General features: G+C 41.2%; 2 protein-coding genes and 2 non-coding genes across 8 annotated transcripts in view; 3 read left to right on the top strand and 1 right to left on the bottom strand.

Moving 5' to 3' along the window:
* Positions 1-7: 7 nt before the first annotated feature.
* On the bottom strand, positions 8-10140 carry LOC103147083 (uncharacterized). The gene is made up of 3 exons (XM_016678431.1): positions 5002-10140; positions 3151-3824; positions 8-1095 (listed from the first exon to the last, which is right to left on the bottom strand). Exons 1-3 carry the CDS (start codon positions 5080-5082, stop codon positions 423-425), a joined length of 1428 nt encoding a protein of 475 aa, XP_016533917.1. The 5' UTR covers positions 5083-10140; the 3' UTR covers positions 8-422.
* On the top strand, positions 2107-2180 carry trnai-aau (transfer RNA isoleucine (anticodon AAU)). Its single transcript has one exon. It is a non-coding gene; the product is annotated as a tRNA-Ile (tRNA).
* Positions 4534-4606, top strand: trnaf-gaa (transfer RNA phenylalanine (anticodon GAA)). Its single transcript has one exon. It is a non-coding gene; the product is annotated as a tRNA-Phe (tRNA).
* A 2592-nt stretch (positions 10141-12732) lies between the features above and the next one.
* The window catches only part of mctp1a (multiple C2 domains, transmembrane 1a), a 139040-nt gene continuing 133273 nt past the window's right edge, over positions 12733-18499 (top strand). The window contains exon 1 of one of the 5 annotated variants that reach the window (XM_016677008.1): positions 12733-14388. In XM_016677008.1, the coding sequence (XP_016532494.1) occupies positions 13849-14388 (540 nt within the window). In that variant the 5' untranslated portion in view covers positions 12733-13848. The remainder of the gene's footprint in view (positions 14389-18499) is intronic. The other 4 variants (XM_016677000.1, XM_016676986.1, XM_016676989.1 and 1 more) reach the window with 4 other exon arrangements.

The raw sequence follows: 18499 nt of genomic DNA, 5'->3' as shown, positions 1-18499 counted from the left end.
GGCATGATGAATCTGAAATCAAAATTATTGATTCATTCGCATTATTTTATTTCATTTATTTTATTTTTTTTGCATTATGGCTATGAAGTCAGTTTTTTTTAAGTAAAGTCCAAACAACATGCAATTATGAAATAAAGACACTTTGCTCATCGTAGATTGTCTTCTGTTGACACCAACACATGATCCTATTAAAGCTATTTCATATATAATAAAACATAGCGGTAAAATTATCATAAAGTTTGGCTTAAGTTGATGCACATTACGGCACATCACAGTTCTTTGTGGAAGAAAAAGAAGAAACCAGGCTGTTTCCAAAGAACATTGGTATCCTGAGAAACGTCTATTGTCCTAAGTTACATTCAGTTTGTTTCCCGGCACTTCACTGGATTAAGTGAATTGACCCCATCAGATTTAAGTTCCTCTTAAATCCTGACTGTACAGACATGTTTGGTCATTAGTGTGCAAATGTTTTGCCCACATCCCCAGCACGTTTGCTTGACATGTGCAGAATTCTGCTGTAGTTTCCTGTTGCACAGTGAACAATCAGCTGCAGCAGCCCCACTGCCAGCTGCAGCTTTGGGCTTTATGAGACTGTTGGCGACAAGCTGTTTAAGTGGCTCCAGGTCTGTGTTTGGAGCCTGAGCAATGTCCACGACCGTTATTCTGCTTGGGTCAAACACACAGTCCTCCTCCAGGCCGCTGGGCACAGCTTTCATGCCACAGTTGGGGGGTACCCAAGCTGTGTCGTAGCCTTGCGTGCTCCAGGTGTACTGCATTGGATGGTTGTCCTTGTCTATGCGTTTGACGTGGCCAACGCGCACGTGCAGCTTCAGCACCACGCGATCTGCAGCGTTAATGTTAAGTGGATAACGTTCTGCCTTCTTTCTGTCACGACTTACATACACACCGTTCCCCAGCATGCCCTTGGTTGACTGCTTAAAGCCATTGGCAATGATGAGACGCGCATTGGCAACAGTGGTGCCGTGGTACATGGTGTAGACGCCCCGGTCTTTGGGTTCTTGCGAGGCCCCCAGCTCCAGACGAGGAGAGTCATCGTCATAGGTCACCTCCCAGCCAAAGAACTGCAGTGACATCCTGACTCAGTAGTGGTGGAGCGTCACGTTCTGATAGTATCGGCACCTGTGAAAGGAATAAGCAATCACGAAAGGCTGAATGTCGACGCTTTGCTGTCAACTGTTTTAAGATGCAGAATTTAGGAATAACGTTATAAAATCCTGACCATTACACTTTGTAGGTGGAATATATCAAGACACAAGTTAATATTCAGTCGTCAAAGTTGAAGTGTTAAAACCAGGGGAAATATACATATAAGCAAGTTTGAGAAGGGCCTAATTATGACAGGTAGAGGTCAAATAATGACAGAACAGTTAAGGTGTCCATTACGGTTCTTCTGTTAACCCAGAATACCTACTGCTGCTTCAGCAGGCCAAGGTTCCTCTTGGAAACAGGAACCTTTGTTTCCACAGTGTGTAGTAGATCAACACAGCATTAGTGACCTGGTCATAATGCTATGCCTGATCGTACAGGCTATCGTTTTAATACCGAAAATATGTGTTATTGGTCTATATCTCTATGAAAAAGGAGTGTCTTAACCGCTATGTTTTTTTAATAAATGTGAGAGCTGTGTAGAGTTTCAGGCGTGACCTTTTCTTTAAGAAGTCTTTGTATGGCAGGGCCATGAATAAAAACATACAAAATAATCAAGTAAAACGTCGGTGAAAAGCTAAAGTGATATGTGAACACTTAGGTCTTTGCACATATAGCAATAAGGAAGTGAAATCCAACCGACTTATAAAATGACAAACTGCGTCAGCTATATTTTATCGTTGCACATATATAAGCTCTACAAACTCACTGCTGTCGTATCCTTTAGTCACTACATGTATCTGTCTTCTTTTTTTTTAGGTTTAAAACGTACCGTCGATGAGAAGAGTTGTCACTTCACTGAGAGTTGAATACCTTTCACTTTCTGTCTTGTAAGCATGCCTAGTGGAGTTACACCGCCTTCCAAGTTTCGATTTACCAATAAAAAGAATGACACATGTGATTTGTTGATATACACGGAATCACAGCTGTGTTTCTCAAGGCCGGTTAGCTCAGTTGGTTAGAGCGTGGTGCTAATAACGCCAAGGTCGCGGGTTCGATCCCCGTACGGGCCACAAGCGTATTTTATGACTTCGAGGGAATTTGTTGGACGGACTGTTTAATTTCCATTTAAGATAAGCAGCACTTCCACATTTTTCATATTTATACACAAGTCCGCTCGAGGTTGCTGGGGTCTAGTATAGTGTGCAGTTTCATTAGATGAAGTTATACACTATGCACACAATATTTTTAAATTATTTTATAATTTCATAAGGAGCTAAATGTGAACTGGAGGCATTTCATACTTCTGGGATTTTTATTAGTACGAAAACAATTGTGAAGCATTCATGTTTTTAACATAATAATTCATAGTAATCTTTGGAGAAAAAGCCAAAATCCTAAACTATTTTTTATTATTTTACTTAGACCAGCAGTGGAAAAATGGATGCTGTGAGAAAATTTTCAAGATAAATGTTTAAGAAAATATTTTATAATTAATTTGCTCATAGGAATGATCTCACAAGCAGTCAAAAGAAATAAGTGCATCTTTTTTGTCATTTAATGAAATTTAACTTGTACTGTACACATCCACTTTGCTTGTATTACACTGAGCAGGTGAAGATGTGTGAGTATCTTAGAGACAAGAGGGATGACAGTCATCAGAAGTAGGACAGAATACATGTGTGTGAATAATCTACAAGCAAATTTGTTGTTATTATTTTGTCACTTGTTCAAGTTCATATTTAGCAGTAGATGTCTTTACGTCACTGTAAATATTCATATCAGAGTAAAACCTGGATGAAGTGAGGATCTCATATAAAAACATAATCAGACTATTTTTCAGGTTTGATCATATTGAAAACAAATGACTGGTTTTCAGTAAGACTGACAGGTTTCTCTGAAGATGATTATTATAAACTTTTTTTTTGTCAGCCTATTCATAACAATAATAATAACAATAATAATTCATAACAATAATAATAATAAGATTGATTTTACTGTCATTCAACTTCATGTTTTCTTTCCTCCCACAGCTTCTCTCAAGGTTTCCTTTGACAGAAGTGCTTGGACGTGAGAATGCAGATGTCTTGACCACATTTCCAGCACTTCTGCTTGATGTGATGAGCTCCTTGTTGGGTCTTCCTCTTGCACAGGGGACAAACATCTTTATGGTGACCAGCTCTTCCCTTGGGTTGTTTAGACGATTTGTCGAGAAGCTGCTGAAGCTCCTTTTCTATTGCGGTGGTTGGTGCTTTTGCGATGCCCACAACTGTCACCCTTTTAGGGTCAAACACACAGTCCTCCTCCAGGCCGCTGGGCACAGATTTCATACCACAGTTGGGGGGTACCCAAGCGGTGTGGTAGCCATGGCTGCTCCAGGTGTACTGCAAAGGATGGTTGTCCTTGTCAATACGCTTGACACGGCCTACACGAACACGCAGCTCAAAAATCACACGGTCGCTAGAGTTACTCAGAAGGGGATAGTTAGAGGCCTTCTTCACATCCCTGCTCATGTACACGCCCTTTCCCAGCATGCCACTGGACGACGGCTGGAATCCACCAGCAATGATGGCCCGTGCACTGGCAATGCTGGTTCCGTGAAACATTTTGTAGATGCCCTTGTTCTGAGGCTTCTGTGCGGGCGCCAGCGTCACACCAGGAAAGCAGGCACCATCGTCCACCACCTCCCATCCAGAGAACTGAACTGACATTGTGACCTGTTTAAAACATTGAGTACAAGAAAGTTACAGAGCAATTGTTTGTTTTGAGTTTGGTTATTATCGCCTTACATTTGACACAGTCTAAGTTGCTGTCCAGCTATAAAGAACACACTTTGTACAGAGTTGCTTCCTCATAATATTGAAGAAGAAGCCTGTAGAATCGTTGTCGCAAACATAGCCCATTTACTATCTATTTAGTTTCCATACTATTTATATCCTCCATGGCCCAGCTGTCATACGTTATAACATAAATTGTTATTGTTTTTTCGGTAGATAATAAAAAATAAATTCCGGTGTCTGCAACGTCTTAGCCAATCTCAGCCCTTTACAAAGCTCTCAAATGAAACGCGAAACATTTTCTTTATTTATGTGAACTTACCGTCTGTTTTAAGTCGCAGCCAGTCAACCAAACAACATTTACTTTCGGTTCTGTTAGTTTCGATTTAAAAGAACTGAAAATAATCCCACCATCCCAGTGTGTAAACTGCTGCCTCAGAGGAGGGGGGGGGTGAAATAATAACAAAATCACATGTGTGCTTGCTGCTTGTAGTCGGCAGAGTTGCGACGGACAGAAAGAGAGCTTTCTGTCTGACACTTCACAGAAAAGTGTCGTCTTTGGCACGTCTTCTGACAATAAACATTGCTTTCCCAGTGCACGAGGTATATAGACCCCTTTGCTATGTGGTGAGCCGAATGTGGGCACGTTGCCGAAATAGCTCAGTTGGGAGAGCGTTAGACTGAAGATCTAAAGGTCCCTGGTTCGATCCCGGGTTTCGGCAGACCTGGTTTTTATATTATCGTGTTTTAACAGTAATCGGAAATATCTTACTGCTTAGTAATAGAAAAAAAAATCACCACATCAGTTCTAAAAGCGACTTTTAGGACTGATAATACTTAGCTTTTTTTCTGTTCCACTTTCATAGTTTAAGGATTGTTTATCTTTTTTCTTTCCACATACATTTTAAATAAACAAAATTCAAATTTTCTCATTTACACAGACTACAACAATATTTTTGAAGTGTAAAGAAATAATAGTGACTCTCTTTTTCTTCCTGTTATCCACAAAGTTCTCTTTCTGCTGTTTCTTCATTCCCTTTACGTTAAACGCAAACAACATCCTGCATGTATATGTTTGTGCAGTAGTGACAGCAAGTTGCCAGCAGTGATCAGCCACCTTTGTTTTATGCCTGTTTGAGCAGCTGCAGATCCTGATGCAGTTCAGCCCATCTGATTGGCCACAGCGGGCCTGGATCATCCGTCTGAAACTATCCCACCTGTCCCTGCAGAAAGCATGATTCACCTAATCACAACGCTGAATGAAACCGTGGGTTTCAGCCATGTCCCTACACCGCAGTTTGAAAATGTGCAGGGTCTAATATCAGAGAGGACCTTAATTGTTTTTATTTTCTGCTGAGTCAGGCTAAGCACGCCCCTGTAGCATCCCTGTGGTCAGTTAGAGCAAGGAGTAATGGCAGTGACCCACTTTCTCTGTATTTTCATTTATTTTATGGCACATGGGTGACCATTGGTCAAGAGTTAATGTGCTGTCATCACAGAGATGTGCCACCCTGTGGAATGACCTGAGTGTTGACTGAATCATTGTGGGAGTGCGTGAGGAGGCTGCTGCACTGGCCTTCAGATTCATTAAAGTGATGGGAAACATTAGGACATGACGCACATTATGGATCTTAATCCTGGATTTGACCCTTTTTCTGATATAGGTCTTCAAAAATAAAAGGATCGTACGAAAGCTATTTAGGAGGACTTTGTCACGCCTGACTGCATTTATCCAGGCTGTGTTGTGTAGCTGATAAGACATCTTCTCCAGGATAAATTACTGAAACCAATCCCATATTTTGCATCCTGTCACATTGTGGTTTCCCCCTGGACAATCCAGCACTAGATGCAAACACCTAATGACATTTCATTTATACAACAAGCATAAATCACTTTGAGCTCAATGATTATACTCAGGCTCAGGCGTTTTATACACTGAGAATATTTGTACGTTGAACCAGACAGACATGGCGACTCATATAGAATCAGCGGGATATGAAGAGTAAGGCAAAAAAAAAAAAAAAAAACGTTTTTAACATTTTATTGTTCAAATTGTTTGAGATTTTGTTCTCTGCTTCATAAACCATCTTCTTCCTTCACACTTAGTTGATGATCACCACAGGTATTATTATTTAATAACCCAACACAAGTGTTCAAATTCAGGTTTTTACCAGAAGTCAACTAACAGGTAAAACAAAACAAAACAAAACTTAAATTAGCTTCAGTGTAAAGCCGACATGCTCTGGTCTAGAGGTGACCAAACATTACGCTGGTCAGAGATGATGCTAACCAATGGAGTCGTGTGAACTAGAAAGCCTTGTTGCCGCATGTGTTCGGGAAGGGGTCAGCTTGTTATGTGGCTAATGCATGACTCACACTGAACTGCCACTCCAACAGTGTCTTGAGGGCTGTACTTAGGCAAAGTGTTGCTCTGAGCTAAATGGCAGCAAGTCAACATATCTGCAGCAATAATCCGGTCAGATGATGTTAATAAGATAAACACATTAAAAACGGATCTGCTGGTGATGCTAATTGAAACAGCAGCAGCCTCACCAGTTCAGAGAGGTAACAAATCAAGTATGCCCATGCGCTGTTTATGCGAGGGAGGTTATGAAGCATTGAAAATGATCTTATCTGAAAAAAATTTAAGAAATGAATTACAGTCAAGTGTAAAATTGCAGTGATGCTCTGGTTTGGAGCAAAATGACATGCACAGCTGTTTCAAGGGCATCACAGCTGCTGTTAGGACTCAGAATTGGGCTACAGTGACATTGCTACAATTGCATGTTGCAAATAATTAGGATATATATGTGTATATATAAAACTATACACTGAAATATGTCAAAGCACATATAGCTTTAGTTGCTTACAGACCTCGCTCAATAGTTTTTGTCACTGTAGCTGCAGGTGTTTTCATTAACCTGCTGCTTTACGTCAAATCCACCAAACTCAGCATGCATTTTTCTTTCCTCCCACCTTGGACTAAAGTTCTCGAAGCAGTGCGCTTCAACACCTATTTTGAGTTCTGCCATTTCCTCCAGCAATCTAATCATCTGCTGCTCCCCCGAGCTCACGTCAGCGCTCAGCTTGCCGACGTTGCCATCACACCTGAGATGATGGAGAGAAAAGCAAGAACAGCTGGTGGGAGAGAACTAAATGAGAACAGAGGGATGGGAGGGAGAGAAGGCAAGGTGTGAACAGAAGGGAAACATGACCATGAAGCACACAAAGTTAAGACAAGGCACCGACAGGCAACAAAAACAAATCAGCTTAGCTCACTGTGGCTTCACTTAAATAATACAGTATATTGCCAATTCACAAAAAGAGCAAACACAACAAAAATAATCCATTTCCAATTCAGTTTGAATTCGTTTACAGACTCTTATGCAATATTTAGCCTCTAAGCTATACTGGAATGATGTTGGAGAGATGGGCGTGAACTGCCTGATCCACTATCAGCAGTAAATTACAGCTTCCTTCCTTCCAATTCTTGTTTTAATGAGGTAATTACTCTTGCATAGGCTTCAACGCTCAGTTTATCAACTCTCGCTGTGTGCGATAATATCAGGATATTACATCTGCAGCTAATAACTGAAATGTCTGGTTGTAAATTTGGGTTATTTCCCTGCACACTGTTGCAATACGTCCATGCACCGAGCAGTGCAGTTAATCAAACACTACTTGCCCCCAGCCCACTTAAATTGTTATGGACAACTTGCAAAAGATCATTAAATGAAATAGGTCAGTTCTACTGCTTCTTTTATTGCAGCACAGGTTATCAGCTTTGTTTGATAAGGTTCCACCTGGGCTCTCACTGCTCAAAACGCAGCTCAGGTGTAAACCAAGATGTCCGTGAAATTATATTGGATGAAAAAAATTATACTACTTATCAATAGAAGCTACTGTAAGAGATATGTTAGTTTTTCTTTCCTTTTTCACATCCATCCATCAGATGGTTGCAGATCCTTTCAACCCCAAACAGCAAAGCTCCTGCTCCTATCTGTGAGGCGGAGCCCAGCTACCCAAGAGAGGAATCTCATTACTGTTGCTTGTGTGCTGGATCTTATTCTCGCCACAATCCGTAGTTCAGGATCAGAGGGAAGGTCCAAAACATAGACCTGCAGTTAAAACTGAGAGCTTTATTTATTTAGTTTTATTCAGATCTTTCTTCAGCTCAACAAACTGGAGCAACTGCCACATCACTGCGGGCGTGGCCATGTTCTGTTTATCCATCTTCATCATCCCAGCTCATGTGAACATGACACCAGGAAACTTCATTTTATCCTCTTGAAGAAGAAACAGAGAGAGACAGGCCACCTTTCTTCAGTCGAGAGCCATGGGTTCAGACTTAATGGAGCTCCTTCTTGTCCCAGCGTCTTCACACCGGTCTGTACAACACTCCAGCAGATGCCGAAGGTCATGGCTTGAAGACCCCAAAGGAACCATATTATCTGCAAAATGCAAAATGACACTCTGAGGTTCTTCTTTCCAGGATTATGCCATGAACACTGTCCATCAACACTACAACAGGATCCGAGGCAAGTGCCCCCCCCCCCCCTTGAGACCACTCTGCACTCTGAGCAAACTTGACTCTGTGCCAAAATGTGGACACAGCTCTTGTTTTTCTTTGTAGAAGAATTGGATTTCCCCCCGTCAATTACCGTACCTTAAGAGACGTGGCTGCAAGCCGTCTGCAGATCCGCAAAATAACAATAAAACAAAACAATAAAAACCACAGTGCTCCTCCTAATCCTAATTCTGACTTTGATCCAGAATCGATCAAAGTCTCCTTTGAGAACCACAGTCCTTCCTGAACATCCTCTGCGGCCGCCCTTGACTATAGGTGTTGTCCTCCACAAACACTGAAGAAGGACGTCAACCATGACAGACCCACAATATCCAGAACCTTTGGCATTTTAGGTTGGATCTCATCTACCCCTGCTGCTGGAGATTTTTTTTCCAACTACTGCTGTTGCGATGGACTTGCCTAAGACTCTGACTCCATCACTGACAACATGGTGGCGAACTTGAGAAGATCCTAAAAGTGCTTCTTCATTCTGTGAGTCTCATTTCTTCTTTCTGGTTTAAGAGCCATTGAACTAATCCTAAGTCCTGTCACGGATGTTCCTAATTAAGAAAAACACAACTTTCCTGTTGAATTTCAACTATATTTCATGTCAGTTTGAATACAGTTACTATGAAAATTGTTGTTTTACAAAGTTTTAGGATAGATCACATATTGTACGGTTACCTTGCAGTGTTTTCCATGTTTTCTCATAATAAAAACAAGCCAGCACAATCAAGCTTATCATTATCAAATGATTTTGATCATTTGATCATTATTAGCTTCTGTTAAGGAAATATATAAATCTTACCTACGGTGAAATACTTATGACTCCCCCGGCTAGTCCAGGGAAGTGAAGAAAAGATGAAAGTACATCGCTTTTAATATCCACCAGCTCTCTAACAAAGAGGGGAGTAAAAAGGAGGATCCCACCAGTTTCATTTCACTTCACAACTCTGGTATTTGTACCTGCAGACTGTGACCCTGGACGATTCAAACCCAGTTCAGAAATATCCTTTATTATGCGTTTCCAGCGAGCTGCCTGCAACATTGAGGGTGCTTCCTAGATAAAATTGATTGCTTGCTTGATTGATTGAAATAAATCAGAGTTTTGTCATTACACTTATTTTCTGACAAATGCTTGTCAGGAAATACTGTGGAAATTGAATTAGCTTTACATTAAAGAGCAAGATCTTCCCCTGACTCTTTCATGCGGTGTTCATTCACAAGATATTTGAGCTGGGTTTATTAGTTCATCACATGCAGAATTAATCAGCTTGAAGGCTTTTGTATAATACCAGATAACCTGTAATTATGTTAATGGTCCATGTGAAAAGCAGTGTCAAAGCTGAATATTGAATTTTTGCTTTCCTACTCATCAGAACACAGCATGATGTTCCCAAACACCCTGATTTAGTAGTCAAATACACTTGCACTATGAGCTAATTTATCTGGTTGGAGATATTGTTAGTGCTTCGCTTGTACAGACAATACATCTGGAGCTGATGAGAAGTGAAGTCGTCTTTTTTTCTTTTTTTTCAGACACTGCACCATTCCATCAGGTGTAATCAAATCAGCTGGGGGGTTGTGGGCATGACTCTGTGTTGGTGCTCTGCACATTAAACACAGGAAGATTAGAGAAGATGCACATGTAAGATCTCATCTAAGATGTGCAAAACAATAATCCCAGTCCCAAATAATAAGTGATGTTGCTATGCATTTTTTTAAACCACAAGTGTTTTTACCTTAAAAAAAAAATGTCTGTGCCTGTACCTTCATGCATGGCTGTTTGAAGATGTGTGTGATGACGGGCTGGTTTTTCTCCAGCAGCTTGAAAGTGACCTGCCTTGGATGGAGCCGTGCAGGGTCTGCAGACCTGCTGCCGCCTCTCCTTTAATCCCGAAAAGCTTGCTCAAGCTCCTCATTCCCCTCACCCCCTCTAGGCATTGGGATGTAAACAGAAAAGCAATTGTTGCATTTGAAAGGTTTTGTGTTTTTGGCAACAAAATGATGGAACGCATGTGTTGCAAATCAAGACAAACTGTCTACTAAAACTCATTTGAGAAGAAAAGCCATCCTCTCATGGTTCAATTCAACAAGGCATCCATCCATCAGGAAGAATAATGAAGATGGAATGAGACGTTGTGCGCAGGCTTTCATGCTCTCAGGTTGTCTTCATGTCCCGGCTCACGCTTGTGTCACTGCGCCTGTAGCTACAGTGGGTTAAAGTTTAATTTTATCGCTGTGCTTTACAGCGCTGTCCACAAGGTTCCCAACCTAACAAAATGATTTCCTAACAATCATCCGTGGACAAGTGGGGCTCATCTAATTTAGGACACAGGTGGATCTGAAAACTAAACTGGTGACTTGTGTGAACAAAGTGTGGCTTTTAAAAAAGGAAATCTCAAATTACGACAGCTGCAATTATTCTGAATTTTTAATAACAGAAAATTATTTTTTTTTAAAGTGCCTGTTTTGAATCATAATTTTAGGAGCTTTTGTCATTTTGTAGCTTGATTTGATTCTAGTTTCATTTTGTGTTAGTTTCTTATTTTGGTTGGATCAGTCTTGTTCTTGCTTTTCTTTAGTTCGGTCCTTCTTAGTGATTCTAGTTTGTTATGCTTATTTCTTGTGTCTAGTTATTCTTAGTTACTCTAACTATGTTTGGTTTGCTTTATTTTATGATCCCCTGTTTACTCTCCTTTTGTCACTTTCTCTTTCTCTCTCTCCTCAGTTTCCCCTCTGCTCTTTCCCCTCACACTTGCAATCAGCCCAGGTTCATTGTTTCAGCAATCAACCTCCCAGGACTTTAGCACCTCTTTCTCAGTCACTCCTTGCTGGATCCTTCAGTTATTTCCCTGGTTTTCCCATATTCTCCTTGTGTCTCCTGGCTGGCTTTTTTGTTATGGTTTATTTTTGTTCAACTCTGGCTTCCTGTATTTTTGTAAGTTTGCTTTTCTCATTTGACGTGGCTGAATTTTTCAATTCTGAAAAGAAGAGTGGACCAAAAGACTGTGAACTGTAGCTGATGACTGAAACTGAAAAATAATGTATGAATTAGATACTGTTAATTCAATTTCAAACAGTCCCGTTTCCTACTTTTACAAGCTGTTGTAGTCAGAGAAACAGCTCATTTCCAGGATTTGATATCTGTGTAAATGTTCTGCAGGTGGGTGCAGCTGCGTATTAGCCTCTTATCCGGAGGACTGGGATCATTACACCGCGGAGCCATCCAAATGCCGAGTCGTCAGTTTTCCATTCTGATTCAGTGAAAACGTTTGTGGCAGCTGACGGGCATTTTGGCTCGCTTCCTCACAAATCCATCTACTTAACTAAAAGGATTGATCTAAGCAAGTCTGAATTTGTAATTAAAGCATTTTAATTTGTAGAATAAGATATGGAAAAACTGACAATCTAGCTAACAACTACTCCTCCCATGTTAAAGCGAAAGTTTCTAAGGAAATGTCTCTTTAAAGGAAAATGTCTGTTCCACATCAGAGTTTGAAAGTGCTATAAATCACCCCACTGTTGAAGGTTTATTGTGTTTGCCTCAACAAGACTCAAGGCAAAGATCCTGCTGAACAAGGCATCCTTCATCATCACTCTCACAGGTGAGGCCAAAGTCGCACGGCTTTGATAAACGAATTAACATTTTGTGAACTTGATCTGTGGATAAATTGCTCTTCTCTGACCCCTTTTTTTATACATGCAATGCATGCTAGGGTTAGGTATTAATACACTTTCATTTCTTTATGTTTTTTTTTATTTTTATTTCTGTGTTTATGGTGTTTGGTGAGGGGGCAACACAGACCAGGGCTGAAACAAAGGCCAGAAGGGACGAAGTAATGAGTTATTATACGCATCAGCAAAGGAGACGAGGCCGCTCAGCTCTGCCTGGTTACCGGTGCTGCTCGTGGGCTGATAACGTTCGCTGAAGCTTGACCTAATTGGTGGGGGGGGAAAAAAAATCCTATCCACACTTGGCTGATGTGCACAAAACAATATGTCATTAAATAGGACAAGTATCACACTCTGCTGTGCATAGTGGCTTGCAAAAACACCCATTCCTCTTTAATGTGTTGGATAGAGCAAGACAAAGCAGCACATAATGGAAGAAAAAGCAGTAAGAAGGCTTAATTTGTATTTAGCCCCCTTCATTACAAAGCCGTTGAGTCCAGTGCAACCAGGACTCAACTAATTTATAGAGTCCAGTTGTGTGTAATTGAATCTCTGTATAAAGCTTTTCACATTAGTGGACAAACAGCAACATGAAGACCAAGAAACACAGCAGGCAGGTGGTAATAGTGATCCAGTTGTATTAACATTAATTTCATTCAGTATTTATCTGGAGCCCTCCAATGGGTTCTCTGAGCTTTCTCGCTATCTTGCTGCAATGTGTTAGTTCTTTCTGCTTTTGGTGTCTTTTATTCTGCTAGATAACGAAAAGAGCGAACATTACCCCGCTTTCTTTTTTTTTTAGCAGGTGTGGAAAAGCTAAACGTAGTTAGCAAGAGACTGCAAATACTGGGGACTACTTAACGTAAATGTAAAACACCAATCTTAGGCATACAGCCAGAGCGACAGGTTTAGATTAAGGGGTTGGTTGAGTACAAAGGCATGCCACACCTTTCAGATTTCCTCTTTTTTTCTTTTTTTTTTTTAGAAATTTTGAAGACTGTCTGTCACTTCACTTCCACTTTAAAACTGCACTATTTTGTGTTGACCACAAAGCCCCACAATTTTTTATTCCTATCTGACAAAATGTAGAAAACTTTAGCGAGATTATGCTTTTCTGAGGTAAACAAAAGCATGATCACCACAATTAATCTGGCGTGTGTTAAAAACGTTCGAGAGGAAGGGAGGTTTTAAAAGTAGATCAAAAGCTTCTCCACAAGGTATTAGGGGTTGTTGTGTGTCAAAATCGCCAGCATACCGATGACCAAGTCAAGAGGTTTGGCCAGAGGGAGGCGCACTGCCTGTATTTGAATACAACAATTAAGCAAGCGGGTCTAACTCTGATTAAACACCAGGGAAAGCGGAGAGAGAAACCCAAAGCCAAACGCAGAAAGGTTTAAAAAAAAAAATAAAAAAATTCCTGTAGTGCGTTTATAACTTTACAACCGAGGAGATAACTTGTGTTGAAACAGCCTGTTTGTTGCGTTTATAGCGCTGTGTGACAGTAATTTACAACGTCTGCATAGTCTTTCTGCAAGGTTCCCCGTTGGACTGGCAGCCACTTCATCATCACGGCGTGCGTCTCCTTCTCGGCGCTCTAAACTGATTATCGGCTGAAGCGCACACAAGCAGCAGCAGCGGCGGCAGCAGCAGCAACCCGGCTGTGACACCCGTCCGATCCAGCTACAGACTGTGCTCAGGCTGGGTGGCTGCTGCACTGGCACCATGGAGCAAAAATCACCAAAACCCGGAGGCTCCGGCCGGGGCCAGGAGTCCATGTCCTACCAGCGGAGGATGTGGAAGAATTTCCAGGAGAAAACCAAGCCGTGGCTCAGTCCGAAGCTGGGCTCGGAGCGCCGCGGAGCCGGAGGAGGTGGAGGAGCGGAGGGCACCAAGAAGGAGTCCGGCTTGTGGATGTTCAGGAGGAAAAAGAAACAGCTGGACCGGGTGTTTTCGTCATCGCAGCCGAACTTATGCTGCTCCACTCCGGCTCCTTTCGAAAGAGACAAGCTCGCCGCCGGCGGAGGCGACGCGACCTCAGAGATGAGCTCCGACAGTCAGGCTCTGGGGACATCTTCTGGGGCCACAGGCAGCAAACCGGAGCTGACGGCCCACGGGAGCCCCAAACTCCCCGTGTCCCAGCTGATGATGTGCCAGCAGAAGAGCTCCTCTCTCGGTTCGCCGTGCTTCGAGAAGCTGGTGGTGGATCCCGCCGCGGAGCTGGGAGGAGAGGAAGAGCAGCTGCGTAAAAACGCGAGTGATTCTGTGAGTAACAAGCCGCGCAGCAACACAGTCACGTAGAAGAGGTCATATACTGCAGCCGAGTAAGGCCACGATGAAGATCAAAGCTTGGCTGGACCTAATTTAGCCGGATGTTGAGGAAAGGAGACAAGTTTGACGACGACGACGACGATGATGATGATAATGATAATGGGGCAGCAGCCTTTCCCCTGACTCTGTCATGTGATGCGCTCATTGATTTTTTTTTTCTTTTCACTTCATTCTAGCGTGTCTCGGGTCGGTCTGTATTGGCTGAACAAGTGAGCTACAGTCAGTTCTACCCCTTCTTCAACAGCAAAGGACCTCCTTGGGTCTTGTGTTACCTCTATTTGTAAATTTAACACAGCAGTCACTTCATGATCAACTCTTTCTAAACAGTTTGTGTGTCCTTTAGCTTTCCGGCGCCTTGTCCTTCAGTGCAGTGGACACTGTGTCATCTAGTGTCCCAGGATTTTTGGGTTGGGGACAGAAGCAAGACTGCATGCTCACAGATCATTAGCTTTTCATACCTTTGCAATTTGACAGAGGTTGAGTTCCCAACATCGCTCAACTCTGAGTCAGTGTGATCCCAAAGTATTCACAGAGCTAAATACGGTCTTCTCCTGGATGAAAGCCTGTTAGATAACAACCCAAACCTACAGGCAGAGCTACAGTGGAATGGTGTAGATCAGAAACATGAACGAAATGTTCAAGGGGTGTGATCACTATGATTTAGGCTGGAAAATGCAGACAGTATGATGAGAATAGTGACAGCCAAGTGTTTAGGTTATCTTAACCAGACAGCCTGACCTGCTGTAACGTTTAGAGTTTAGTACAAGAAAATACAGAAAAATGAATGGGCGTACAGGTGTGTAACACTGGAGAACACACGAGTGTGTTCTGTTTAAGTGGCGTCGGCTATGGCAAAGCTTTTAATTTGGCCACTTTTCAGTGCTTCACGACTCGCCTCTGAACACCATCCAGAGTTCTGTCTAAAAATGATTTAGGCATTAAGCACTCTCCTCGCTGCAATTGGCTAGAGCCAATAAATTTGAAAGGAAAGTGCAGAGTACCAAGTTGAAAAGGGATAAGAAGGCAAGTATTGTTGGCATCACTGGAGCGGGTCTGTTTTTGCAGTCTACGGTTACATAACGCGCACGGATCTGGCGAGACACGAAGTTTTAGCACTCGGTTCTCGTGGTACGGTTGCCATTTTTATCCCAGCTTTTGTTGGTCATTTGTTTGATTTTCCGCGTGCTGTGAAGGAGCATTGCAGTGGCAAACGCTTTGTAAACACGGCTACGTTGCATCAGTGCAACAGTGATGTGGTCATTTCTTGTCAGATTGAATAACCAGCATCAGGAACTAAATGTGTTTGCAATAAAGGGGATAAGGAATAATGAGATGACACGGGAATGAAAAGAGATCAGATGAGAGGCACTGCTTAGTGTATTATAGGATTAAGATGTTGCTTTGGGTTTTACACCTGAGACAACATCACAGCTGCTGCATGTGAAAAGAGTAAGTGAATTATTACACCACATCAATTGCAGATTATCTTTTATTGAGAGGTAACTAAGTAAGTTGAATACAAATGCAAACCACCTTTTTTTAATTGAACCATTTTTACTTACTTTCCCCTTCAAAAGTCCACTTAAATCTATAGAAGTTTATAGTTGTGACACAACAAAATGCATAAGTGTTTAAGGGGTGTGACTGCTTTAGCAGGGCGGTGAAATGTCATAAATAAAATACAAACTGTTGAGCATGAGCAAAAAGTTATTTAAATATTTAATTTAAATGGTGAGCTATGAAAAATGTTTGGTGCCAAGCTCTGAAAGCAATTTATTAATTGAATCAATGCAGTAAAAAAAAAAGTAATTCTGCTTTTGGGATTTACAGTCCAAAGCATATTTATTATGTGTGCAGAGGCATCAGCAAAGCATATCAGGGAAGTTAAACCCCTGAAGAACAAAATTCTTTTGTAACCCCCCCCCCCAAATAACAGAAGTCCATCCCCTTTCATCCTCTTTAGTTTGCATGTTTAAACAGGTAAAATCCATATACATAATATAAGTTAGCATTTATTGAGGAAACCATTTGTTGAAAAGTTTTGTTTTGCATTGCACTTGATCTTAGTCCCTGCACAGTATAGTCTGTCAATCATTACCTACCTCACCTATGAAGCACGTTACGCCAGTCACAACACATTTTCATCCACTCACTTTGGGCTCATACTATGCAAATATCACTGTAGGCTTTCTGGCTGACCGTCGGTCAGTGGGGGGCTTGTGCTTTTGTCCAGTGGGACTTTGAGATCTGGCGCTTTACAGAGTCGGGGATTGGTGCCTACCTCCACCCATCATTGAACAAGAGGAAAATTCATGTTCAAATATTCTAAACAGAAAGTCATTATATGAAAATTATATATAAATAAGAGGGTCATTATTTTAACCAAGACCACTATAAACAGCAAATCAGAAGCTTTATTTTTCAGCTAATTACAAAAAAAAAAAAAAGCCAATGACCTGCTGTATAGTTTACATCTTTTGTTTATAGTAGGTCGTGAAATTGTTCTGCGATTTGTTGAACAAATGTCAAGAACAACAAGAACAAAACAAAACAAAACAAAACAAACAAAAAAAACAGATTGGGATTTTGCAGTAGAAGACATGGACAATGTTACATAGCTGGTATGATGATAGCGGCTGGTTTTAACCCACGTGTTTCTCACTTTGCTTTTCCATCATCACCTTTTACTATCACTCTCTGTGAACTTTTGCATCTGCACGCCTACAGGCTGAGCATCAAGAGCAATAGGAGTTCATCCGCCCGACAAACGCTGCTGACAACAAGAGGGTGAATGGGTGCTGCTGAATTTGCATCCATGCAGTTCTTTGCAGTGTTACACAAATTGTCCTTACAACATTTTTTTCTTTGTTTTTTTTGTTTGTTTGTTTGTTTCTCACAAATATTTTAATGAAGACTGCAATTCAGTGTATTGTGCAGGTCTTCTGGCTAGGCAGTGTTGACTTTTTACAATAGGAGATATTCCAACGAATGCTGAGAAAAGAAACTCCATTGAATCAGCTTGTTTGAACCTTTCAGTCATGTTTGTTTGAAACTGTGGTACGTAGTTGTATGGGTGTCATTTAGACAAAATTGCTCAGATAGCTTTTAAAGAACTAACATGTGGGCTTTTTGTTTTCGTGACAAACCGTATGTCACCAACTGGCCTGACCGTCTTAGAGCTGTGATATTTGACATTGTTTGATCAATGAGTAAAAATTGAACAAAATGTATGGAAATCAAATGGTTGTTTTGCAATGATGTGGATTTAGCACAATTTCTATGTGTGCTGTTTCTCATTACAGCCTAAAAAAACCAAAGTTACTTAAAATTGATCAAGGTTCACATCACGCTGTTCGGCTTCTGGCTGTAACCAGAAAAGCTTCCATCTTGAGTTTAAGACTCGTTTTATTTTCTCTACTGCATGATAAAAACTAGGAAACATCTCCCCCTCTACTTCTTACACTGTCAATCTAAGATGCGGCGCTCTTCCACTTGCTCTCAGTCGTGCTGTCCTGCTCTTCCGCTTACTTTTTTCTGCTCAGCTCATTTTCAGTCTTTTGAAATATTTATCACTCCAACCTGGAAAGTAGGTTTTTGTGTCAAAGAGGCTACAATGCTCACTGCTAAATATATCCGATGTAAAACACGTGCGACTGGTGTTTCTTTTTCTGCGATTTAACATTTTCTGTATCATGCTTAATGGATACAGTATGCATTAATGCCATGAATCAGCTTTGCATCTTCATCACGTAAAGAAGCACAAATTGTTTTTTTTTTAAGTTGCATCAACAAGTAAGTCATATTTTTATATATGTAAAACATGCCCTATCTCATTGTTTCCTTATGCTCACTTAGCTAGAGAAGATAATTGATTAATGATATTAATAGCTTTGAGAAATTAAGCAAAGAATATGAACAATGACTCCCCCAGCTAGTCCAGGGAAGTGAAGAAAAAATGAAAGTACATCGCTTTTAATATCCACCAGCTCTCTAACAAAGAGGGGAGTCAAAAGGAGGATCCCACCAGTTTCATTTCACTTCACAA

The sequence above is a fragment of the Poecilia formosa genome, unplaced genomic scaffold, assembly GCF_000485575.1.
Source record: "Poecilia formosa unplaced genomic scaffold, Poecilia_formosa-5.1.2 Scaffold5, whole genome shotgun sequence".
Taxonomy (NCBI): domain Eukaryota; kingdom Metazoa; phylum Chordata; class Actinopteri; order Cyprinodontiformes; family Poeciliidae; genus Poecilia; species Poecilia formosa.
Note: the sequence above shows the minus strand (reverse complement) of the source record. Positions and strands in the feature narration are given on the sequence as shown.

Bases quoted from the DNA above. Each gene is read 5' to 3' on its own strand.
- LOC103147083 (XM_016678431.1), bottom strand. From the start codon at position 5,082: ATGATCCAGGCCCGCTGTGGCCAATCAGATGGGCTGAACTGCATCAGG. The intron at 3,825-5,001 runs GTGGCTGATCAC...TGTTTTAAACAG, and splicing joins CAAACAGGCATAAAACAAAG to GTCACAATGTCAGTTCAGTT. The intron at 1,096-3,150 runs TTGAGAGAAGCT...CTACTGAGTCAG, and splicing joins CACTTCTGTCAAAGGAAACC to GATGTCACTGCAGTTCTTTG.